Raw genomic sequence first — 26,971 nt, 5'->3', positions numbered from 1 at the left:
TAATATTGTGGTGTGGTTGGACTGATGCATGTGTGCACTGCTGGGAAACACATATATGGAGAGCAGAAGAGGTATGCGGGTGGGCACATGTGCCTCATTTAACAAGAGAGCGTTTAAACAAACAGAAGGAGCATGTGCAGTTCCATTAAACCCACACTAGAGGTTATACATTCTTCATAAGAGCAAACCATCCTCTGTACGTGAGTGTGTGTGTGTGTGTGTGTGTGTGTGTGTGATCCTCCTGCCTGTGCCCTGCTCTCTGGAGAGCTGAACACTCCTATTCCTGGGATGAGTAGACACTCCCAAGGCAAACACTCCAGATTTAATTATAAGCTCCAAAGAGGATTAGTCTGTGCCGTGTGTGTGTGTGTGTGTGTGTGCTTGTCTGAGTGGGGGAGACACAAAGGGAGGGAGTGGCAAGAAGTTATCCATTCATTTCCTGCATTGAGGAATAAGACACACACACACGGAGTGGTCTCACCTGGGGTGTGTGGGGTACTGTCGGTCCACCTCTTCGTATCGGTGCACAGGTCGAGACTCAGCTCCTCTGGGTGCCATCTGTGAGGAGGCAACAGCACAAGTAATGTAAGTATGTAGACCAAAAAGGTCCAAAATACCCTTGAGCAAGGCATTGAAGTCATACGTCCCTCAGGTCGAGATCCGATGAAGAGTGAAAAGTGTGAAACAGATTTTAGGCCTATTGAAGCAGCTAAACCTTGTGGTGGAGACCCCACATGTCCTCAGGCTGTATGTTTAACCTCAGTAATATTTCAGTCCTATGAAAACTGAACTCAGTGGATGTACATAAAGTATTTAAAGCATGTATGTGTTCGTGCGCAGCCTTGTGGTTTCAGTGGAAAACAAAACACAGGAGAGGGAGAAATTATGGAATGCCCCACATGTGGTAACATAAACACATGTAACCACATGTAAGCACTGTACCCCTCCGATAAACATGTGTGTGTACAGTTCATGCAAACACACCAGTCATATGAAAAAAAAATACATTTAGAGTAGGTTTTGGGCAGAGGGTTGTTCACGCTCTCATCCACACACACCAGGAAGTGATTGATTAAAGCCACGTCCACGCTCAAACGGATACATCTGGAAACGCTGTTTACATATGAAAATGACTTTGGTACACAATAGCATTTTCAGGTCATTTTTCTGTCCACACTGAAACACCAAAGTAGTAGAAAACCAGCTAAATCTCTTCTTCATTCTCTTTCTGTTGAGGACTGAGGATTCATGTGGTAGGGGAGTAGGACGGTCACAGCCCGTTTACTCAGCCTGGTCTCAGCAGGATAACCCTCTGCTCTATTGCTTACAGACGGGTGACAAATTAAAGGAAAACTCTGAATAAATGAGTTGATAAACGTAACAAATGCAGAGTTTCCATACAGGGCATGAGGGCTCTTTGAATGGTTTGACGAGTATGAAAATGATAGACCCAACTGAACACCTGTGGGAGATTTTGTGACGTGTTAAGACAGTGCTGTACACAACCATCATCAAAACACCCAATGAGGGAATATCTTTTGGAAGAATGGTGTTCATCCCTCAAGTGTTTTAGTAAGGCCCATGGCAAGCCTCCAAATCAGCTTTAAAGCTCCTCTGCATATGTTCTCGCTATCACTCTTTGTTGGTGTGAAAAGCTTCGAAGGCTAACGTGTAGAGAAAAATGGTGTCAAATTTAGTTGCGTAGAGTGTAGACATGGTCTGAGGTTACGACAACATAAGGGGGTTTAAAGAAGCCATCCCTGAAGGCAAACGAAGAGGAAGGCAGAGGGTAGACGGAGAGGACAGAACATACAGTTTCAATTATCTGTAATCGAGGTTCTGGGCTCTGAGTTCACATACAAACACAGGCTGTTTACTCAATGGACATTTCATCGGTCAAACACACCGTACACCGCTGTGGCTTAACATGCACACGCCAGCACGTTGGTTAAATACACAAAGGCAGCCATGTGTACAATAACTGACATGCACATGTGTGCATAAACAAGCAATCACAGGTTTGGCAGACGCACACATGGAAATCTAAAGAGGTAAACAGTGATGCGTTTGATCCAGGCTATCAAAGCGATACAACCCCGCAAACACCCACATACACAGAATTTAATATCACAAGCACACACACTATAAAGAATCTAAATGACTCCATGCAAGATCAGTTTATTGCTGTGTTTTGCATGTACGTATGAGTTCAAACTCATTCTGCATGTCAATGCAGCAGCGGCGCATTACCAGATATCATTAGCATGTCTCTGTAATGTAGGGAGCTCTAATGTCTCTGAATGGGAGCCAGGAAGTGAAAGCACATCAGAGCCAGGGCTGGGGCAAGGCTACTGCTCTATCCACTAAAGTGGCTTTGTGCCCGTGTGTGTGTGTGTGTGTGTGTGTGTGTGTGTATGTTAATTTTGTGGTAGTCAGGGTGTGTGTCTTTGGGTGCAGGTTTAATATGATGTCGGGAAGAGAATGCTCCATCTTTGGATGGCAGTGTGTGTGTGTGTATTAGGTAGAGGACATTATGCAAAGAGATGCATAATGTGAGGTAAAGGAGGCATTAGTCTCAGCAAGAAGCTGGGACTCAGGTGGAAGACCTTCTGTGTGTGTGTGTGTGTGTGTGTGTTGAACAAGGCATAATCCATCCAGTATGAAGTGGGGGAGAAAATAAGGGAAGGAAGAAGGAAGAGACTGATGAGGAGGGGAGGAAATGTGTGTTTAGATAAAATGAGTGAAATTCCTTGTCCATTGATTGTATTAACATAATAGCCCGCAGCCATAGGTCTGGAAGATTCGTTTATGAACACACACACACAAACACAAACACACACACACACACACACACACACACACACACACACACACACACACACACACACACACACACACACACACATATATTCAGGATGTCTGTCATATGGATGCTTTTCATGCGGAAGCCCATTTCCCCAAATTAGACAGCCAGCTTTAGTGCAAGATGATGTGCCTCGAAATACTGGTATGGTGTACACACACACACACACACACACACACACACACACACACACACACACACACACACACACACACACACACACCAAGTAAACAAACACACAAAACAAGTCTCAGTCTCACCATGGCAACTGGTAAAACAGCAACCTCAAATTGATCCAGGTTGGAGTGAAAATGTAGCAGTCAGACTTGTGAGGAGGCGGTCAGCGAGCAAAGAGCCTTCACAGCTCCGGAGGTGGAGAGCGATGACACGCTCTTTGTTATTCCTCGCACACCCGGCAAGTTCACGTCCTCATCCTGAACCTGGTGACATCATATACAGTGCTGTGTGTATCTGCAGTATATGCGTGTGTGCCAAGTGGTTATCAGTGGAAAAGTTAATGTCTTGAGCAGACAGTAGCTGACAGGGGGCCAGATTCTCTCTGGACTCCATGCCAGACCACAACACACACACACGATGGGGAATTTCCTATTTCTCATGAGTGTCATGTGGTAAAACTGGAAAGCTGAAAGACTTTGTTAATCTTGGAGCTCACTGCGGTTGTGTGCATGTGCACTTGTGTGTAATCTAAACCCAAACCTTACAATCAGCACATCTTCAGACTGCATTTAATACGTTCTCATCCGGGAGAGAGCAAATGAGCTTAAACACATCAGAACAATCTCCTTTATAAAGTGTATAATTGTGTCGAGTCATTGCCGCAATTCACCAGCTGACAAACACTCTGACAGAATGCTTGGCGCGCGTGTGTGAGTGTGAATGAGCAGAAAGTCACTTTTCCATTTTTCCAAATTAGAAAGCCATGCCTTGACAGTGCCAGATGATACACATTGGAACACACACACACACACACACACACACATACACACACACACACACACCAATCAACTCTAGCAGCACAGCTGTCGCATTCATCAGAAAGTATTGCCGGAGCTCAGGAAATGAATTTCTTGGAGCACTTTTGGCTTTGCTGTAAATTTGCGATGCTCATATGTACAATAAACCTCAAATGAGAGTCCAAGTGCTTTGACACAATCCCTGAGCAGCGCTTTCATCCTCTGACTGAGATGCTCAGATCTGCTTTTTCCCCAAACCGCTTTCCTCCGGCGTCTCTTTTCAAACGGCATAATTAGCCTCCTGTATTGCCATCTATTCCTCCTTCCATCCATCCATCCTTTTCTCCCCACCCTCCATCCATCTTGGATGCTAATTAAGCATGTGTCTCAGTGTGGAGCCTCTGCCTGGCACCTCATGCCCCCCTCCTGTTGGCAACCTCACCCCCACGCCCTGCATCTGACTGGCCTGATGACGCAGAACTTTCTTTTTCTTTTTGCAAGTTTGTTTTGGAGCGACTCGAGTACAGAAGGTGTGTTCGGAGAGAAACAACTCTCTGCCTTCTTTGTGTTTTCTTTCTTTCTCAGTCCCTTGTGTTTCTTAGGTAGCCACTAGCCTGTCTGTTTACAAAATCCTTAATATGTAATGTTCTTGTGAAATGACTTGTTGGCATAGTTACCAACTAATAACCAACTAAATCTCAAAAAAAGTGAAAGCATCTCCATGCTAGTCAAGTCTAGCCCATTTGCACAGAGGATCATGCTGCATTAGGAGACTCTCAGCCTGTGGTTGTGTGTCTCAAACAGGAGGCTCACTTGCCCCGCAGTGTACACTAAACACTCCCACACCTGGACCCTGCTCACTCTGAGCTCGTTAGCAGCAGATGGCACACACACGCACACACACCCACACACACAGGGACCAAAGGTTACACACACTCAGACTGGAATGCAGTCTATTTTGGTAATAGGCCAATCTGCTGGTAATTGTCTTCATTGTTAGTGTTTGTTTAGGTCTCAACTCTTGACCTTAGAATGGCTTTTTTTTTACATTTACATAAAGTTGGACTTTGACTGGACTTGTGTGTGTGTAGTTTAATCTTCCCATGTGAAGATGTAACAGTTAGTGTGAAAATTAGCTGCATTAGATACATAAAAGTTCACCAGGCTCTTGCTTACTTGCTATGGCTCCATGCAGACTACTTTATCTGTCCGAACAAATTTGCTCAGGTTCAAACTTTCAAACTGTTTACATGAACTCTAAATAAATTGTGCTTACATGCATCGGTGCAAGCACACATTCAAAATAATGTTTTAACTCTCGAGGCGGAAATGTACTGATGTCACTGGCCCAGAGTGGACAAACACACACAGAGATAAAATATGTTTTGCAACCCAAGAGAGTATTTGATTTGTTTAAGTGGCTATTAGCCACAAACATTTTGTAACTGGATGATTTATATCACTCTTCCGGATGACAAAACGTGGCCTGGGCTGGTTATTTGATCTGAGCTGGTTACATAAAGCTCTTCTTGTTGGGTTATTCTGACCGTAGGTAGAATATTAGGTTTCATGTTAATTAAACAGCTGATCAAGGACCACCAAACCTAAGTGACTTTTAAACTTTTAAAATTGCCTTTGACATTAGAAGGCGAACCGGCATGTGTGCATTTTGTTACCACATGTAGCTGTAATCAACATACATCTTAAACCTGTTCCATGTGTGTGTCAGTGTGTGTGTGGCCGTGGCAGTGGCCATGGGGTGTTGTTTATTTACTGGGGCTGTGTCCATGTTCCTCTCCCCCTCTGTGGGTTTGTTTGCCTCCCCACTGTTCACTGAAATAACATCCAAATACCCCTGTGAGCGTGTGTGCATGTGTGTGGTTGGCTTCATTCTTCCCTCTCCAGGTTATGATACCCCGAAAGGTATGTCATAGGGTGTGTGAGTAAGAGACAGACAGAGTTTGTTTATTTTTTACCAAGCTGTGATACAACAGTCACAGAGAGTGTGTGCTTGTGTGTGTGTGAGCCTGGGCACTGCCTTGATGTTTGAACCAGGGTCTTGCACACAAACACACACACGCTGCAAAATCACATCTTCCAACAGCTCTCCCTCCGGCTCTGTCAAGTCATGTGTCTGTATTCTGGGATGGCACCATCTCCACAACACAGGCTATCCAGTCTTCTGTTGTCCCCTCCTTACAGTCACAGATTTGTGGACGTGGGGGTTGACACCACCACCAGTGATGGAGGCTTTGATGAGTGAATCCAGCTCCTCATGCCCTCCAATGGCCCGCTGCAAATGTCGTGAGGTTGATACGTTTGACCTTCAGGTACTTTGATGCAAGTCCTGCCAACTCCAGATCCTCTGGAGTGAGCTTTATTGCTTTTAAAGGGTCCGTTCACCCAAAATTAATCTGCAGCAGTTTGTCGGTCTGAAGCACAGAAAGCGGAGAAGTATCCAGATTTTTCTCACATAGGGATGCACAGTTTGTTCGTTTGTTTGTGGTCTTTTTTTTTACCTTTTGGTAAAAAGGTTTTTTTTTTCAGTGCTGCTTTTCACTTTCCCCACCCAGATTTATCCTGCCGGTCTGGGACTGAACCGACAACCTTTTTGTCACAAGCTTGCTTCTGTTGTTGAAACTGTTTTGAAACGACAATGGGAGAGGACTGGTTGGCATTGTGGTCCTGCATCTGCACTGAAAGCGATCCAAACATCCTGTGGAGGGGAGTAGTAACTTTAACTATCTTCTTTGGGTAAGATGCTAAAGTGTGACCTCAGCAAAGAGACACACACACTCAGCCAATCCTACTGAACCTCCTCTTCGTAAAATTCAAACACAGAGTGGTGACGAGCTTTGAAGTGAGAGCGGGCGCAAGTGAGGAGGAGAATGGGAGATTTCTATCAACTTGCAGACAGATCACACTCTGCAGTTTGCCCGTAGGCCAGAGACACGCTGCGGGAATAAAGACAGACACCAAATAAGTCCCTGTAGGCCTTTGTTGGCCCAGATGGGGAGGAGGGGGAGGAAGTAGGAAAAAATAAAAAATCCTGGCCCGGTTGCTGTGCAGCATTGGAATGAAGTGACTTAAAACAAAAAAAGAGGAGTGTGTTGAGCCTCAGGGATGAGCTGGAGAGACAAGGACAGGAGGAGAAGAAGAGTCCGTGGATGGAATCGCTCATTGTGACTTTGCAAAGAGAAAAGAGGGAGAAAGGTGCGATACGTGGGCGTGAAAACTCTTGATAGCAGTGGGTAGAAACATAATGCTGGAATGAGATGTTCACTCTTGTCTTTGTCTCCCAGGAGTGTGAGCAAGAGTTCAGCCTGTGCCTGAGTGTGAGTCTGAGTGTGTGTTTGAGACGGTGAAAGAGGAAGTGCTCTGGTGTGCGCCAATCAAACAATGAAAGCAAAGAGCAGATGATATAAAACCACAGAGGTGGCTGAAAAGTATGAAATTCTGTAGGAATCGTGGAAATGATTGAACCTGTAATCGCTGTCTTTGCCTCTCTGTCTCTGCACTCTTTAGTGATACAGTATGGAAGCTGGAATCAGTATCAACAGCGGCGCTTATGATAGGAACCATTGATCTTTGAATGTTATTCTGTATGCATACATTCAGAAGAACATGCTGAGTGCATAATCCAAGTCACTAAATCCCTTCAGTCGAGCTCAAGACCACGACTAAATACAGGCAGTTTTGACTCTAAGTCAAGACTGAGTCAATGACTCCAAAAACCCGACCACAAACAAAAAAACTAACCGTGCCCATTCTTACTATTCTTCCCTCTGTTGTATGGTGTTTCAAAAGCAAATCAATTTGCTTTCAGAATATTCAAGAAGCATCATTTGTAGATAATGCGCCTTATTCTGGAAATCGTCAAGGTATTAGTGCCAGAAACAATTACATTTGCATTGCAAAATGCGGATTTATCTCACCTCATTGCCAAATACTTAAACCTAAAATGATCTTGTAAGGTTGAATATTGGACTAAATGGGCTTGTAAGGAGGAAGAATCTTTTTCAGCACTACTTTCTTTTATAATTATCACTTCAATGTTAAGAGAGAGCGGCCTCCTGTAAGCTCTACCTCCCGCCTTATTCCTCCTCTGTCATTTTCCTCCTGTTCAGACGGTTTTCCAGTAGCTGCTCACAGTAGCTTGTTCAGAGTAATTCTGGGGTGTAGGATCCAAACACTAACTTGTGGTGGAGCCTGTGTAATTATATGATCCAGAATAGCACTGAGCCCGGTCCTGAGAGTCAGGACCAATGGGCAGCCTTTAATCAGCACAGACCTCGACTGCTGCACAGGGCTAGGTGGGCAAGGGAGAGTGTGTGTGTCACAGAGAGACTAGGGTGTGTGTTGAGCGAGGGTGATCTCAGAGGGGGTCATGAGGAAACCAGGATCAGGAGACTGCATTTCTTGTAATTACTGAATTATGGGATTTTCCTTAAAAAGTTTCTGTGTGTGTGTGTGTGAGTTGCCAGCATGGATTTGGCTGAAGCCTCCTACAGAGAAATGAACTCTGAAAACAGCTTCAGTTTGGCCAAAGCTGAGGTTTGCATCCCTTTGATGGTGGCTGAGTGTGTGTGTGCATGTGTGTACATGTTGCATTTCCATGGTTGACTGTGGATTGTGTGTTTTTATGTGATTGTGGTATGTTACCTCTTAAAAGTCTGTTGTAAAATGTGTGTGAGCGGGTGTTCATACCGTGTGTGTCAGTTTGTGTGTAGCTTTTTGTGTTCGTTTATATATAATGTGTGTGCATGTGCACGTGTTTTGTGTGTTAACACATGAGTGTATGTGTGTGTGTAAAGTACACTACATTTCTAAAATTGTGAGCATGTTTGCGAAAAATAGAAAGCAGGACTTAATCCAACTTCTGCTTCAAATGCGGCTTTTCCCATGGGCGTTGTGAGTGTGTGTGTGTGTGTGTGTGTGTGTGTGTGTGAGGAGAGGAAGAAAGTGAGACAGACAGAAAGAAAGAGAGAGATGTTGAGTGATGAGTTGAGTGTCCTCATTAAAATAGTGCAGGTGCATCTGTAAAACCTCAAATCTACACACACACACACACACACACACACACACACACACACACACACACACACACACACACACACACACACACACACACACACACACACACACACACACACACACACAGGGCATATGCTAACCTGATTAACACTAACATTAGACTAACATTAGTGCAGCCTCCTTCAGAGAAACACCCCCGGACCAGCTGCTCTCTCTCTCTCTCTTCCATATGCACAAACTAGCATCTCGGCCTCCCACACTCTCCGATTCTTTTCTAAAGCTACAATTTTAACAGTTTATTTGAAAACGTTTCTTCTCAATTGGACAGTGGAGGGAGAGAGAGAGACAGGGGTAGGTGGAAACAAAGGGATTCAAACCAACAACCTCATGTGTCACCATCAGCCAATGACAGGACAGTTATATTAACTGCTTTATCCCAAATGAAAAGTATTCCGGTTGTTTAATGAAAAACAAAAAACCTCCATTTGAGTACTGATTTTTCCTCCAAAAAAGGAGCACAGAACATGTGTTCAAGATCAGGCTCAAGGGCGGACACTTGCTTTAGTCTCTCTGACCTCTCACACCACCTGAGCCGCTTTCTACCACCAAACCTTCTTCCTCTTCCTCCCCCGCTCCATTCCTTCACTCGTGTATGTCAATGCCTCCATGTGTCTGTCAGTTCCTCCGTCCCATCTGTCTCCTCCTCGTGCCAACCCAGCTTCCCCTGTTAGATGTGCTATTTCTAATCCTGCCCATCTTCCCCCTAAGGCGCCTCTTTAAGTCTTATTTGCTTCGACTCTGCTCAGTTGCTTTGTCATGTTCCTAGTTTTTCTCTCTTTTTACCCCATTTCTCACAAACACACATGTTCTCTCTTCCCCACTCACTTTCTGACTGGCTGCCTCGCTGCCACTCCCCCTCCCTGTTTCCCATTCCCCTCGTATCCTCTCCCTCGTTTACTTGCTCAACTCATTCCTCTCTCCTACTTCCCTCCCTTGGGTCCCCCTCTTGTCTTTATAAGCAGCTTTCTGCCGGGCTATACCATTTTCGTGGCAGCTCCCCCAACAGTGGGCGCACAGCGGGACTAGCCTGCCAGCACATCCATTACACCTGTGCTCTGTGTGAGTGTGTGTCTTCGGTGAGTGAGCCTGAATTGTTCACAGCAGAAGGTGTGCGGTAAGAACAGGCCCTTGTCAGGTGAAAGCGGTGATGGCCAGTCACTGGGGCACAGTGGGAGCCAGCGAATCTCACCAGTAAACAAAAGTAAATGTCAATATCTAACCACAAAGGGCCTTTTTTGAAGTGTGTTTCCATCACATTTAGAAATCTGCTGTTGATAACAACTTTTTGACTTTGTGTTTTTCCAAAAGTGAGACAGATCAGTGCAAGTTCACAGACAAATACGTGTGCATTCATTAGGACTGTGGGCGCAAACCCCATCGGGGGGCTTTTGCCTGTGGGCATGAAGCACCCGCACAGATCACCAGTGCCTGTATGTGTGTGTGTGTGTGTGTGTGTGTGTGTGTGTGCGCGCGCGTCTGTGAGTGTGTGTAGGCCATCTATCACCGTGACAGGCTGGTGCGTGTTTACTTAATGATGTGGGGGTTTATTTATGAAGTGATGGCCGACGTGTGGGAGGGAGAGAAAAAGTGAGAGAGGGGGGAGAGATTGAGACAGCCTGAGGATGTGACATTAAAATATCATCAAGGTGATGGATGTCCACACACACAACATTAGAGAAGTACAAAAAACAGCTGCGCAACGGATGACAAGTCATATCTGGACTTGTGTGAGTGTTTCTCTGTGTGTGTTTTATAATGACTCCGAGTGTGTAGTAGTGTGTGTGGTTTTCTGTGACTTCTGTGTTCATTAAGGTGTCACATGTGCTGCCACTGTTGTTTACGATTCACAGGGTAATGAGTGAAAGATAAGATGCATGAGTTCATGTGTGTGTGTGTTTCTCCTACACCGTGTGCCTGTGTGTGTGTGTTACACTGTGGCTTCACTCACGTTATGCATGGTCAGCTGAAATGCACATAAAGTACATTTACATTATAATAAACATCAGGACTAGAGCAGACAAAGACACAGTGTGTTTGAAGTGATCCTGGTCAGTGTGTCAGCTGTAGACATTATTAGATGTCCAATAGTGACCACTAGAGGGCAAATCAACAGTGGATGAATAAAAGAAAGAATGAATATGTGAGTGGGAGGATTTCTTTATCAATAAAGTGATTCCCTTCAGATAAAAAAAAACCCTAAATACTTTAACCGAAAAATGAATGACATGTAATATCCCCATAAGAGGGCTGAAAAAGTAATTAACGTCATTATATTTGTAAGATAATGTAAAACACTTTACACATGAATATCAGTCATGAGGAAATCATTTGTCTAATGTCTTCTCTCTGGAGGAGCTTTGTCAGGTCTGAGGAAAGAACCCCTGATGTTGAGGTCCAAAACAGACCGGTGGAAAATCTAAGTGCTTAAATTAATTTTCCTACACCCAATCCAAAAGGGGCCAGCAGACTGTCAGACCCAGTCCAAATACACCCAAAGATAATAAGACTTGGTCCAAAATGTGGTCGACCCAAACAGAACCTAACCGAGAGAGGACACCGACACTGGCAGCAGATTGATGTCGCCAATTAACGAGCAGCCGCGGTTGAAAAGAGAGACGACACACGTCATTTCTCCTGCACTTGACAGTTCACAGCGATTACGTCACGCCACATGATCAGAGCTGATGGTGATTCCGCTTGATCCACTCAACGTATTGACACACATATACCCAAGACCCACAGCAAGCCCACAGGACCCTACCGGACATGATTAGACTGCATAGTGGACCCCTGAAGACCAATCTGAGAAAAAACCCTGATGATGTTCTCTCAGCTTGGACTTGGGGACAAAGAATTTATTCAGTAACATAAAATCTATGTTGCAAACTAGGGTGTGAAGTTTCAAGGACATGGACAGGGAGGGTCTATTGAAAAGATGCTATTGGTTGCATTATGGGAAATGTAGGATCCAGCATTTATGGAGCTTCACCAATACAAGGGACCAAAAGACAGGATATCTCGGCCTCTGCTGCATCGATTTTGACCATTCTCACTCACAAGAGACCCCTAACTTCATGGAAGTGCAATCCTACATCACTCAAGTGTCCCATTAAAAGGTGACAGAGAAAGAACATAAAAACCATATCAAGATCTGTCTCTCATCTAACAATGTGGTGTCTCATGTAAAAAAGTTATCCCCGACTCATCTCATGGAACAAAGAAGCCTATAAAAAGAAACTGCTCATGTACTTTTGTGGCTTAATTGGCCATCAAGACATTACAGAGAGCCTATCATTAGCATATAGAGAAAATAGACAGAGAGAGGGGGACAGTGTGATTGTCATAATTACAAGTGTGACCTATCCACAGACAGGGAACATGGGGGTAGGGTCAAATTAGAGGCCGACAGACAGACAGAGACACAGAGGGAGAGGGGTGAGAGGAGAGCAATGAGGAAGGGACATGAAGTCCGTTTTGAAGACCGGATTTAGCTGCACACACACACACACACACACACAAACTAAAAGCCAGTGATACACACACACCCACTTAAATGTGGCTCGCCACACACACCCACACAGACAACTCCACCTCCAGATCATGTAGATAGACGACCGCTGAAAGAATAAACAGAGACGTGAATAGATATCGTAACCACAGTCTTTTATCCCTGCTTTTGTTTATGTCAGCTTAGGTTAGTGTGTTACCCAGGATCCTCGAGCCCAGGAGAGCACATGGAGACACACACACACACACACACACACACAAACACTCATCTTTTCTTTAAATGACACATAAACCACTCAGAGAGAGAGAATGGCGCTCGTGGCCTCGTGTGGAGAGCTTCGAAAACCTTTTCAACCATTCATGGCTGAGCATAAAAGAGCAGCACGGCACGGTGGCAGTAGTTGTGGAGGCGGCCGCTAAAAGGCTGATCACAGAAGGCCGAAGCAAGCGCCGCACTCAAGTGGTCTGCATTTACGCTCTCATACCACATGGAGAGAGAAAATAGGTAAATGTGTGTGGAGTAATGTCCTGCTGAATCGAAACGTGTGCACACTGTTAACTCCACTTTGTCAGAAGGGGAACATAAACATAACAGCACTCAACGTCTTATTTCAGTCTGATATAAAAGTTTTTATTTACAAACTGAGGACACTCCTGTTTTACTGTCTACTCAGAACTTATTGGGAATATTGAGATCAGCTTTAAATGCAAAGCTCTTCTGAGATTGGTAAAAAAAACACTTGTTTCATGCAACCTAAAATGTATGTTTGTGTGTGTCTGCGAGGCATAAATGTGTGCCATGTGCCTGTGTGTGTTTCTGTCCACCTCATCTGTAGAGACAGAGGACTCTGGGTAACTCACTAACCCGGGCTGACATAAACAAAAACGAGGATAAAAGCTCAGACTGTGGTGAGAAAATCTATTCATGTCTCTGCTTATTCTTTTGGTGGTCATCCCTCTACAGGGTGTGTGTGTGTGTGTGTGTGTGTGTGTGTGTGTGACTGCAGACACTACAACAACTGCTACGTGTTCTTGTTAGTAAAGATGCATCATTAAGTAAACTAAATATGATCTTAAGCTGTCAGCTACATAACATTTTTATGTTTTTGTTAGACTGCCATTGTTAGGGAAATTATATGGAAGGATAACGAACGTCACCATAATATGTTATTTGCTAGAATTATATGCATTTATAGAAACGCAGGAAATAGCATAGTTTCAGTTTTCCTTTTTTGTTGTTTATGAATCCACTCCACTCCTGAAACCAAACCAACAATCTTGTACATTAAATTTCATTCATTTGGCAGATGCTTTTGTCCAAGTGACACAATAAGTACATTCAAGCTCGATAAGAACAAGAGATTGATGCCAACAAAAATTGTTTTAATTTATTTTTCATAGTTGAAAAGTTGTTTGAATAAAATGTTCTTTCACAATAACTTTTCAGCCATCATGTTGTGTTTCAATACAACATTTCATTATCATCTCTGTCTTTTGTACCCAATATTACTTCCCAGATGTTTTACTGTTTCAGTGTTTCTATTCTCGCTATGTGTGTGAGTGTGTGCGATTGCGAGTGGGGCGTTTCATTATCGGGCTCCTCAGGGGAGGAACCCACTGCTGTTTTTTTTTTACTGTGGAGACCGCTGTCTGTTTTTGGGGTGAAAAATTACAATCAGATCAGAGGCTGCTCCTCATGCTTGCTGCGCTTTAATTGCATCAGAGTTTCGGTACCGACTGAGTCACGGCGAACCGAGGCAGAAACACATGCTGCACAGGGATGTGTAATGAGTGATGAAGCCCTTCGGGCCTCAAAGAAAGCAGCCGTGGTGTGTGTCTGAGAGTGCCTAATGAAGACTGGTTTGCAGGGCTTCATTGTTCAATAAACAGAGACTACAATAAGCGAGGAAGCAAGCACAGCAGGAGGCCGGTTGTGTCAGGTGATTGGGTATCGGTGATGTTGTCAGTAAATCCATCCCATATTTCCCGAATGCCTCTGCTCCTCTCTTTGCTCAGTTGTGTCATTTTATGAAAAAGAAATCTTGCTCTGAGGAAATGCCTTCGCAAATTGTTGCGGCCAGATTCAGTGATTCTGATTCGGATCAAAGTGTGATTTTCTGCATCCTTGGGCCTCGCTATTAAAAAAATCCCATTTTAAAATGGCTGATAAATGGCTATTGATTTCCATGGTGAGTATGCTGAGTTCGGTGAGTGTAGGGAGGTAAATGAAATGATTCCTCAGGCAGGATCAATACAGGTTCAGGGACATTTAGCAGTGCAGCTTGCTTAGGAGAGGCAACAGCAGTGAGAGATTTCAGGCCACTGTGTTCTTGCCAAATAAGGAAGAGAAAGAAGAGGGAATGAAGGAAGAGTAGGACAACAATATGAGAGAGGGAAAGGAAAAATGGCAAAGCAATAGGATGAGAGAGACAGAAAGAGAGAAGGTTGAGGTAGAGTGCTAAAGTAAAGGGTGGATGGAAATGTCACCGGTCTAATAGATCTCTCCATAAACTAAATGAGGAGGAGAGCGGGCACCGCCTCTGTGGCACACAGCACCTCAAAATGTTAACAAGAGAGCTGAAAATAGCCCAAGAAAGGCACAGGGGAAAACAGGCTGAGCTCACAGGAACACTGGCGTGCTCTGGAGACAGTACACATACACTTACACATCCTTCATTTAACATTTCAATTTTTTAAACTAGTGTCCAGTGTGGGTCTATATCTTGCTGTACAACATGTCATTTCATTTTTAATGAATGTTTAGGGCAAAGAAACAAAAAAGCTCTCACTGTAAACTTATTTCCCGGTACAAAAAAACAGCCACCATTTCTAGGCTATACGCACACACATGCACACTCACCCGGTGTGGGTCGTACTCCAGGACGCGGCATCGCGCGGTTTCCAGCTCCTCGTAGCCCGGAGCGGCTCGGCCCTGCTGGTACTCCCTATGCAACCCCGGGAGACGTGGATCACTGCAGAGAGACAGAGAGGGAGGTGTAACTAATGCTGGATAGTTGGTGTTCGGAGAGAAGCCATATAAATCCCAAAGATTTAGGTAGAGAAGGAACTAACAGAGTTTCCATCATGGCACAAATTGTTTGTTCATTTTAAGGGATAAACAGTGTGATTTTCACCACAGCTGGGAATTAAAAAGTGAAGAAAAAGCCAGGTGGAACATGGTGCATTCACCTTCATTCTTTGTTGCTTCGCAGTGACAGCCCTTGACAGGGCAGGAAGAGTGACAGGCAGACAGATAATATCCACAAAGTACTGCCTCTGAGAAGACATCAGCGCCTGAACTGAACTTTCTACAGCTGACAGAGAAAACCAAGGTGGAAAAAATGGAACAAAAAATAATTTGATGGATGTGCCTTTTCGCTTGAAAGTCACATAGACCAACGCTCTCCTCAATTGAACTACCGACAGACACATTGACAAGTCAACACCCAAATGATCCTGCTAAACCTGACCTTTTGCAGAAATGGCCAGAAGGTGAAAAAGAAGAATAACTCGGCAACAAAAAGAAAAGAAAAAAAGGAAGAAAAGTGCAGGCGACTGCCAGAGAAGAGATAAGAACTCAGGACAGAATGGGGACAAAACTTAAAGAGAAACATCAACATGCTCACTGGACCTTAATACTAGATAAGCTACACACACACCTGAGAGTACAGAGCTGAGCACACATAAACAAGGGTATGGATGCACACATACACACAACCAAAAGGCGACAGACAAAAATCCTGCTTCTGAGTGAGCATAATCCTTCAGGGTGTGTGCTACCACAGTATGAGACAGTGCTGTCGTTTATCTGTGTTTACTGGCTGCATTGGAAACAGGTATCTCATATTGACACTGATATGCTGTTCCTTTGCTATTTTGTCTTCAGGAGATACACACTGTACAAAAATATTCAAACAAGAGAAAAAAAAGTATTACAAGGAGAAAAAAGCTAACTTTCCACCCTTCCTCTGCATCCGTAAAACTCCAATACTACACACAAGAAAGGCCTTTGTCCGACACACAAACACCCACCACAGCCTTCATCAAACAGGCGTTGTGCCTTACATTCTAATGGTTTGACCTCCAGGCAGATATTGACCGAAATGGAGCGAAGGAGAGAGAGTGTGGGCGAGAGACAGAGAGCAGATAGAGAGGTTCATTAGTGAAGTACATAGCTTACATGTTTAAGTCTCTCTTGTGACCCTGCCTTTAATTAGAAAATCTGCCTGAGACTCGGAGCGTGCATCTGTGTGTGTGGAGACATCCTTAGGAATGTATAAAAGTGTGTGTTTCTGTGTGCGTCTAGTTAATCCTTGTAACTTGGTATGTGGGACACACCGCGACAGTGTGTTTGTGCCTGTGTATACGTACCCTGATTTAATGCAGCTTCTATCCAACTCAATGGGGACAGGCTGAGTCATACACACTCCTGTGCCAGTATATACAAAGTGTCGCTATTACTTACACAAAGTGTGTGTGTGTGTGTGTGTGTGTGTACACCTCACTGCAGAATCCCTGTCGACGCTCAAAACTCAAGAACTATCTGAAAGTTGCTGTGCGGCTATGAAACACCAGCGCTTCTGTTTTATAAAGATGGAGATCTGAGGCTGCATTAAGCGCAGTGCCGTGCTAATTGTTGCTACTTGAGATTGGTTTAATGGCTGGTTTCAACACACAGCTAATCAATACTAATCTCTGCTTCCCCCCTCCCCCAAGTGCTGCGTCCTGCAGACAACCTTGCTGTTAAGATATTCACACTTAATCTCCTGTATTATTTATTTATTCACTTATTACTTGCTTTTTTATTACTCTTACTTACCCTCGGCCGCCCACCAGCCCCCTCTCCGCACATAAACAAACAAACAGACCCTCAGAGAATGCATGCACTGAGCCAAGTTGAGATTTCTTTTTTTTTTTCACACCACCCCTCTTCTACCGAACCCATTAGCCAATCCCTGGGCCCGTAATTAGGGCTGCCATTTTGATTGAGCGTGCGTGTCGCTCTCCAAATGAAACAACACTGTAATTATCTCATTATGCTGCGGCCTCCATCACTGACAACGCCAAATATTATCATATTAATGGCTGAAGACTGAGGCTGATTCTGGATAAAACATTAGGGGGGGGGCTGAGGGTTGTTGAGTAGCAGTTTGATGGCTTGACAATTCAGCAGGCGCTTTCCAAACACTGACAGAGGAGGTTGGTATAATCACACACATTTGCGTGTCCTGTCCTATATGTGTTCATGTGTGTGTGTGTATGTAGAAGGAGACAGGTAGGCTCCCCTGTTGTCATCAGCAGCTAATAACTGCTGCTGATTGCCAGTTGCATAAACACAACAGATCTAAACTTTAGTGGTCTACAATTTTCTCAATAGAGCAGCGTAATGTAAGACGCTTTGTGACATCAAGAAACGAGCCAGCAGGGTCCGCTGCCTCCAAATGGGCTGAACAGCTGAGGAACATGGTTGGCATTTCTCAGATTATATGTTATGTCCAAAAAAAACTTGTATAGACTTAGACTTTTGAGTTTAGTAGAGAACCAACACTGGCGCAAGGAATATATGAGAACAGTAAAATTATTACCCAAACTGTTCGTTTTGACTTTCAACTTTGACCCACCGTACTTGCCATAATGTACTGACTTTGTCCATCATCACCCACTTTCCCACATTCAGCCGTAAAATGAAATCTGAGGCTGCTACCTGAGTGTTGCTGAGAGATCTGTATTTTTTTTTTATTTAGCAAGTAACTACAAACGAATATAAACCGAATAAAGCAGCGTTTAGATTTTTCTCTCCCTCTGCCATATTTGTTCTTATATGATGAACAGGCATGTGAACCTGCAAACAAACTAAAGTGAGACCCTGTGTTGTAACTTCATCTTCCAGTGAGTACTGGAGTTTGGAGAACAATGCTGCGTTAGCTTGAAACCAGAAGTAACCTTTGAGCTGGATTGTGTAGGGAACCAGGGCTCTGTTCTGATTTTTTGTGTTTCTTTAAATAAATGTTTCCATATGTGATGTACGGAGGTCTTGAACGGTCATAAGGGCATCAGCCTGCGTGTCTAACATGTAACTAGACTACAACTAATCAATAAATCAATAAAGTCTTATTTTGCTATATTAGCTCAACCACAGAAATTGACAGCACTTAAGTCAGATGTGTTTTTCCTTCAAGGATCATATTTCATCCATATTTCAGAGTATCTGACTATACAGGTTGATCTGAGAGAGGAAAAGCTGGAGGAGGATGGAGACTGAAGGAAGAGAGGGGGAAGATGAGACACAGGAGCAGGAAATGAGGGATGCATCAGAAGACAGAATGAGAGCAAAAACATAAAGACAGAGATGGAAACTTGGAAAAGAGTGAAAGAAAGAGCGAGGGAACTGGAGTGAGAACAAAACCGTCTGCTATATGAAAGCGAGCGGGAGAGTGTGTGTGAGAAAAGCAACTATCCCGTGGTGTTAGCCAGTGTGGGGGCAGACTAATTAGGAAGTGTGCGCCGCCGCCGGCTGGTTTGGCGACTTCTTCTTGCTGTGGCCAGCTGATTTAAACACAACACACTGGGGGGAAAAAGGCTCAGACAGGCAGTTTCTTCGTTGCTGCCTGCATGCTGGAGGTAAGCACACATCAAAGTGTACGGTCATTGTTTGGTTTCCTGGTGCAGTATGGGGAATAGAGTCAGACAGAAACTCAGAGGAGCTCAAAGCTGGAAGCGATGGAAGGAAACAAAGAGGTTTTTACTGCCCCCCCCCCCATAAAAACAAAAAGAAATGTATCTTTTTATGAAATCCAGTCTGTTCAGTTCAGTTATTTTGAGTCTTAGTAAAACCTATAACTCTCAGCCTGGCTATAGGAAAGGCTCCTATGGCAAGCTTGAACCTACCTAACAAATCAAAATTGGTCTTGTAGTTTTTGTAAGGATAATGGTAACAACTTCCTGTGGCCCCAAGATGTAAGGGGTCAAGATAATTGATGGAATAGGACATAAAAAACATTTCTCATCCTCTGTATCTTTATTGTCTCCAAAGGGAAATTTGGTCACTTATTAGTTAGAAACAACACAAAAGCATCCTTATTTTTTTATGACTTCTGACAAAAATGAATTTGATGCTTTTCAGGCTTCCTTCCAGTGAAACGGGCTGAGAACAAAGAGTCACACTTTGGTTAAACTGATCACAACTCAGACATTGCTTACAAGCCAAAAATGATGGGAACCATTGCCTCACTGATCATAGTGATCCCCAGCATCTAATATAACACACACATTACCCACCATGTATCTGTTTTCTGTTATTTGACAAGGGCACACACGGCCATAAAAATGAAATCTGATTAACTCACAATCTAACACTAGCTTCCAGTAACTGACCATGAACAAAAGAACAACTGGAAGCAGCTTGAATGCAAAAAGGAAACAATTTAATTGCTCAGATAGAGCACCAATAAAAGAGGTTTAAAGGCAAAGAAGACAAAAATGACTTAATTTGCAGTCTACACTAATGATGTGTTGTTTTCAAGGGAACGGCATATCCTTTCTCTTTGAGCTCTTCCTCAGGCAGGTGCTGCCTGACAACTAAATCCACAACAGAGGATGTATTTTCTGTTTGCAATACAGGAAAAGTGAATTTCTGCATCTGCCTTAATGGGATGTCTCCCTATATGACGCCAGCGCTGCACTTCTTCCACGGTATTTGCTTCCCGTCGTTTTAGTCTATAGGGGAATAAAACCGTGTCTTCAGTGTCGCACAAAAATGGCGGGGAGAGAAAGGAAACAGGGAAGAAAACCAACACTATTCAGGACTTGTAAAGGCAACCAACAGATCCACATCCAAAAGACCTGGTTGCTTCTTTCAATAATGTTTCAACAATTAGTCAAGCTTGTCTAGAGCGATTTGAGAATTGGACTTTGTCACAGTGTCAGGTAAACTTAGAGGCATGTCGTCTTCGTGCCACTTCTTGAACCATGGCAGAAACCTGGGAGCATGCTCACTGATGTGTCATTTACTTGTCTTAGCTTACAAGCTCACCTTCATCTTCCTTTTCTTAGCACAATGGTGCATTTTACAACACACCTCTCTCTCTCTCTCTCTCTCTCTCTCTCTCTCTCTAGTCTTTACATCTCTCGGCTTTGGCCTCTCCCTTTTTCTTACTCCTCTTTCATCTCATCTCCCTGTTTCTTGCTCCAGCTACAAAGAGTGCCTTCTGGCTAATAAAATTTGACAAGCATAGCAAACCTTTTTTCTCCACAGGTCAGCCTCTAGCATAGCTCTAATCAAATGTGACGCCCATCACGACACACACCTGCCATTGAAGGCCTAATGAAAATGTCCGACAGTAAATTAGGCAGACAACGCTGGGAGCCCACTGTTGAGTGCCTTGACAGGAAGGTAAAGGAGGGGGGGCACTAGCATGTCTCAGTTGGCAAAACTATGCAAACACATACCGACCATGCAGAGACGCAGAGGCATGCACGCTTACCTTCAAAAACGTTTGGATGAAGCTACATTAGCATTAAGGATATTACAAGCACACACCATGTCCCACATGTATCATGAGCACATTTCTTCCTCAGCATCGTGAAAACAGTGTAATGTAAAAGATGAAAGAAACAGATATGTTGTTCCCTTGGAAACAATAAAAATTCAGCATGCTACAGCTATCAAGGACTGCTTTGTAGGAACATGAGGGACTCTAGAATGGGAGTTTGCACTTCATATATACATATATACATATATATACATATATATATATATATATAAACACACACAGACACAGACACAGACACACACACACACACGCACACACACACACACAACCACCTTAAGTAAGCTGACACCTATGCTTTTTGTGCAGTGGCATAAAATCTTGCAGGACCACACACAGCATTGTTGCTAGGTTACGCTGGGCTTCCTCGCAGAAATATTACATGTGGGTGGCTGAGTGTACGTCTATTTCTGACCACGTGTGTATATCTCTGTGTGTGTGTCTGTGTGAATGAAAGGCACGGGGGTTCCAACCTCATGGCTAGCTGCATGTGTTTTAACAGATGTACCGACTTTGTGAATGAGTGCCCTCGTCCAAGCCGCAGGTGGTGCAACTTGAATGGAAATAGCCAGCAATGAGGGAGCATGTGTGAGTGTGGCCGCACGATGTGAACGGGTGTGACCGCCGAACACATCTGAGGTCATACAAACATGGCCAGCTATGGTATTCATAGGAACATTCTGGGTAATAATTTTACTGCTCACCTTTGTTTTCCTTCCTTCCTTCACTGAGTATAATATTATCATAACCAATAGAGAGGATGGTATGAAAAGAAGAATTAATTTGAATTATCTTCAGTCTACAACTTTTTGTCTCTCTCTTTGTCTCTGGGGACTCCCTCACACACAGAGTTAACAAGCTGAAGAAGGCTCCACATCCATCATGCTAATGCTAAAGACTATCTAATATACATCATGAGCAAAAAAAAAGGGGAGGGAGAATGGACAAGTGACACGCCAAGAGCGTAAGGCAGACACAGAGACAGAGAGAAACTGAGGGGGAAAGAGAGAAGAGGGAGAAAACAGGCTGGTAATGAAGTACCCACCACTAGTGGATGAGAGCTAAAGTGGTCTAACAGATCTGTCAGGCTGCTAGACTGTGGCTAATTATCCCTCCTCCTCTTTTGTCTGCATCCTCTCCTCTGTCACTTCTTCCCTCTCGAATTTACTCTGACTATCTAACACGTTTTCTCTCTCCACTTTGGCTCTTACTTTCTTCCCTCTTTCTCTATACTCCTTTCCTGCTTTCTCTTTTCTCTCTGTCCCTCCGTCTGTCACTTCTTCCCATTCCCATCTGTCTCCTTTCCATGTCCAACCTCTCTCTCTCTCTCTCTCTGCATCCTCTCTGTTTCTGGATGAGATTGGGTGTCTGGGGCTTAGTTTTTGATTTGCAAGTCAATAGTAATTTCTGTCAGAGAGTTTAAGTTGAGGGAAGTTTTAATGTGGCCTGTATTATTTCATACGGGAAATGATAAATTTGCATTAGAATCCTCTCTAGATTTTCTCCTTTTTCTCTCTCACATACAAAACTGCCTGCAAGTTTAACTCTGTTTCAAAAACTTCAGCAGTAATAATATATAATATGGAAGGAATGACAACTCTGATAACCCTACTCTTACACTGAAAACTGGGGGCTCTGACACTCAAGTTGAAGGACATTTTGTCATTATATGAGGTTAAATTACCCGTAAAATACTTGAACCTCCACAATTCCTTCTTTGCACATAGCTGTAGATCTATTCATGTTATAAAATCTGTTCATAATGTGTTCAGCATCAACAATATGAAAGACATATGGGAACACCAACTCCATCACATTCAATTTAGAATTCAACAAAGACTACGCCAACCCTTAACTTTCAGGGTGTTCACATCCATATTAGGTCAACAGTGCAGGATTACGCAGTAAGACAGTGATGTCACACCAATAGACAAGGCAACCAAGGAGGTTTTTATGGCCAAACATTATGTTCTTGACTGGCCAAGGCACCTGACCTACATCCAACTGAGCATGTGTGGCAGTACGGGCCTGGCAGAACATCAGCAGTGAAGAAGATGTCTGTCTGTCGAAGACTTCAGATGGTTATGAACAGCAAAGATTTGCACTAAATGTTACAAATGATGGCTTTATTCAAGTTTATTATTTAGCTTTTTGTCAAATAAAATTGGGGGGCTACGTCTAAAAAGGACTGTTCCTTCACCATGTATGCATTCATACACCTCAGACTGTGTCGAGTAATTCCAGTTGTCTTCAATTTGCGGTCATATCTGTATCAAGAGCTGGTGAGTGCATCTGCCTACAACACATTACAGTGTGTTAACCAACAAGGGTACAGCTGGTGGCCTGAGAAGTGTGGCGGCTTGAAATTCAAACAACATTAACTTGAACAGAGGGCCGAGCAGAGGCAACCTTGTGCTTTCAGCGGTGTGTTCTGCTGCACCTGGACCCGGCATATACTGTAGTGTGGGTAAGAGAATGAGACACGGGGAGAGAGGATATACTATTTGCACAATAGTATATCCTATAGTTGGGGTGGGACTCCCAAAAAAACATTACAAAACATTAATATTTCTCCATACTTTATGCTTGGCAGTTAAACTGACCCTAAACCGCCACGTGAAGATTAGTACTAATCACTTCTTGCTATGAATATTATGGAAAACTGTAATTATCAAGTAGAAATGATCATCATGTTTTTAGAGATTTTAAAGATTTACAGAGGTCAAAATGATTGCAAAACATAACAGACTAGTTACTTAAATCATGCATGGCATTCCGTACAAGTGTGTGTGTGTGTGTGTATGTGAGGGTGTAACTACAGTGTAAGCATGCACTCATGTTTTAAGCATTTTCCGGCTTGGCAGAACATGAATGTAGATATATGCAAATACGCCCTGACTCATGCTGGACAAGCCATGGTGACCTTGTGTGTACGCAGAACTACAGATGCAAATGCTACACATGTATTTAAAAAACAAACACATATGTGTTACTATACTTGTGAGGTAAACTCAAGAGAGAAGAAGCAGAAGTTGGGTGCTTGAAAGTATAGAAAAAGGCAAATCCCCCCCCCCCCCCCCAAGCCCCTCACTCCCCTCTCTTACCTGTCTGCTTGTGTTTGATGCTGGTTCTGTAGAGCAGGCGGGGGTCTAGACTTGTTGACCTTGGCGTAGAGCCCATCCAGTTCCTCGAAGGAGGCCTGAGGCGGGTTAGGCCCCCCTGTCAGCGTCCCAGGGGAGGGTGTGCGGCTGATAAACGACTGGGGCGAGGGTGGCTGGCGGAAGTTGTTGATGCGGGCGTAGTTGGGGTCACTGTCATCGTCTTCCACGTCGGGGAGGGAGGCTGGGTCGGGGGTGATGTGGCCAGAGTGGATCTCGGCATAACGTGGATCGTAGCTGTCAGACAGGAGGCAGTTACACATGGGAACAACACAAATACATGCATTCTTCACTTCAGAATGAGCCTCTCTCTTTCGTCTTGAAGCTATGAGTCTGGTGGTATGATAGACAGCTGTTTTACACATTCAACCGAGCAGTTGTTTGGGAGGATCAGGTGGGTGCATGTTGCAGCATCAGGATGATTCAGAACTTGTCAGGTAAGGTGTCAATCACAGCACTTTACTATTCTGACACTCTTCTTTGATTGTGTGAACTTTCTGGCTCTTTCAGCACTTCCCTGTGTTGTAAAACCCTCTCTTTTGACACTCTGAACTGTGAAAAACCAACACAGAGACGTATTCCACCCAGGTCTGATTCATACCCGTCTCTGTTGTCAGGGATCCGGTCCAGCTCCTCTTCACTTAGGGCCTCCAGTTTGCCTTTGGAGGCTTTGGCAGCATCTTTGCTCTTGTCGTCTTTCTTCTTACCAAACCTGGACAACACAAGAAGGGACACAGATGCAACAAGGTGAGGTTTAAATGACCTGAATGGTTCTGTGATAATGAACTTGTGTAATGAGATCGTGTGAGTAACTCTCATGTAGATAATACTGCAGGCTGCCAGATGTACTTTTATTTTGAAGGGAAGGTTTATGTGCTTTAATGGGATCTTTTTGGAGGCTTTTATGATGAAACAATAAACTTCACTCAGGCAACAGAGTTTGCATGAGTTGATGAAAGAGGTTCACACCACATGCAAACACCACACACACGCAAACACCACACACTCCACCTTGCATCACATTTCCAAATGTTGACACACACATGCACACACATGCTAGACAAACTCATTCTTACTCTCGCGTGTTCATTAGTGGCTTTGCCTGGAAAAAGACTGCTTAATGATAGATATGGTTATAATGTCACAGCGGGCACTGACAATCCAGAGTGGGAGAGTGTGTGTGTGTGTGTGTGTGTGGGCACATGAAAAAGGGGTATAGCTGTCACGCAGCATATGGAGCATGAATATTTGAACATTTTGTCCAATAAAATAGCAGTTACTCCACAGTGTCTTGTGTTTTTCTTATCAATATTGCCATCACGACCATCATCATCATCATCATCATCATTATCATTCTGGGGTGCTTACTCATTTTACAGGCGAAATATACTTGTCATCTCTGCTCGAGTTATAATGAAGCTCCACTTCACACTTTCAAGAAATTAACCAAGCCTTTTCCCGTAAATATTTCATATTCTTCTGTCTCTCCTTCACATCGTCTTTCTCTCCATGCCCACCACCCTCTCTCATCTCATTTCTCTCTCTCGCCTGCTCCCGTCTCACCCGCCAAACTGCTTCTCTTTTCCTCTCGCCCTCTCCTTTCCTCTGAGCTCCTGCTGAGCCAATCTAATGTCTGTGTTTATCTCATTAACAGCGAAGGCACTTCTCATTACTGCTACAGGCGGATACGTGGCCTGAATGGGTAACCCGCTGGCCTGGACCAAGAACAGGACGCAGCATCAGAGCCGCAGCGAGACCTGGACGGGGGATGCCATGTCGGCATGGTGCATCCTACAAACCAATTAGTGTTGTTTTTAGCTAATCTACTCACTTCACTTACACCTCTGTGTGTTAATGTTGCCAACAGCAGGGCAGATATTCACATTGCCTTGAGAGGTGACAAATCAAATGATGTTTTTACACAGTTACCAGTCACTTTATGTTTGTATGTCCTATGTTTAGGAGTCTTTCTGGCCACATGCAAGCACTCTACATACATACAGGAATTTACTTTAAGCTTCTAAACAGTCATGGTCCACCCACACGTTTTCACCTTCCACTGGCTGATTAGACCTCCTCTCGTGTACAGACTGTTTGATTGACGTCTCTATCATTTTCCTGTTAGTTTTGTTGCACCTGTTAGGGTGACTCTACTTGTGTATGCTCCACAAAACACTGTTTTTTACCACACAATGGTGGTGCCAGGTTACACCACTGTCTTACTTCCCTTCACTCCAGAACATCTCTTGAATTGAGTGTATTTTCAATAGACCCTTGCCTAGTAAATGTCCACATCTTTGAAACAAACCCAGCTTTGAAGACTGATTTAAATACTTGCTCAGTCATGGTCATCAGGGTTATTTTCTCATACTTGACCTCGCTCCTCGATGCCACAGAGGACAATATACAATTGTTTTCACAGGCTGAGTAGTATTAACCATTACTGGTAAACTGATCTTGATGTGTAAAATCGGTGCAAAACTGACATCCATTACAGTTTCACCCTGATCTTTGAGCCATTTTAGGATGTTTAAATCTGCAACATCCTTGTTTTATTTTGTACTTTTCTTCAGGTGATGTCACTGGTGCTAAGCCCATGTTGCTGTAATGCCTTCCCACTTCACTTCCTAGAAATTCACTTGCAACAGAAATAGTGTGGGCGCTGCCACATCGTCTTTTTTCTGCACATTTCTTTTTTTTTCTTGGAACTATTTTGATTTTCTAAGTACTCCCACATTATGCCAGAGCCAAAAGCAGACTACCAATTACCTCAGTGATGATATCCATATACAATTCAGTATCGAATGAAAGGAATATCAGCACTAT

The 26,971-nt window shown here is 43.8% G+C and overlaps 1 protein-coding gene across 1 annotated transcript in view; it reads right to left on the bottom strand.

Annotated features, from left to right (window-relative positions):
• pard3ba (par-3 family cell polarity regulator beta a) overlaps nt 1–26,971 on the bottom strand; it is a 136,398-nt gene that overhangs the window by 12,894 nt on the left and 96,533 nt on the right. Inside the window, exons 21-24 of the mRNA XM_070930426.1 lie at nt 24,747–24,857; nt 24,092–24,382; nt 15,299–15,410; nt 482–558 (exon numbers count right to left, since the gene is read on the bottom strand). Coding sequence (XP_070786527.1) covers nt 482–558; nt 15,299–15,410; nt 24,092–24,382; nt 24,747–24,857 — 591 coding nt within the window. The remainder of the gene's footprint in view (nt 1–481; nt 559–15,298; nt 15,411–24,091; nt 24,383–24,746; nt 24,858–26,971) is intronic.

This window comes from Enoplosus armatus, chromosome 24 (genome assembly GCF_043641665.1).
Source record: "Enoplosus armatus isolate fEnoArm2 chromosome 24, fEnoArm2.hap1, whole genome shotgun sequence".
In the NCBI taxonomy this organism is placed as follows: Eukaryota; Metazoa; Chordata; class Actinopteri; order Centrarchiformes; family Enoplosidae; genus Enoplosus; species Enoplosus armatus.
The sequence above is the reverse complement of the archived record's forward strand: the minus strand, read 5'-3'. Positions and strand labels throughout refer to the sequence as shown.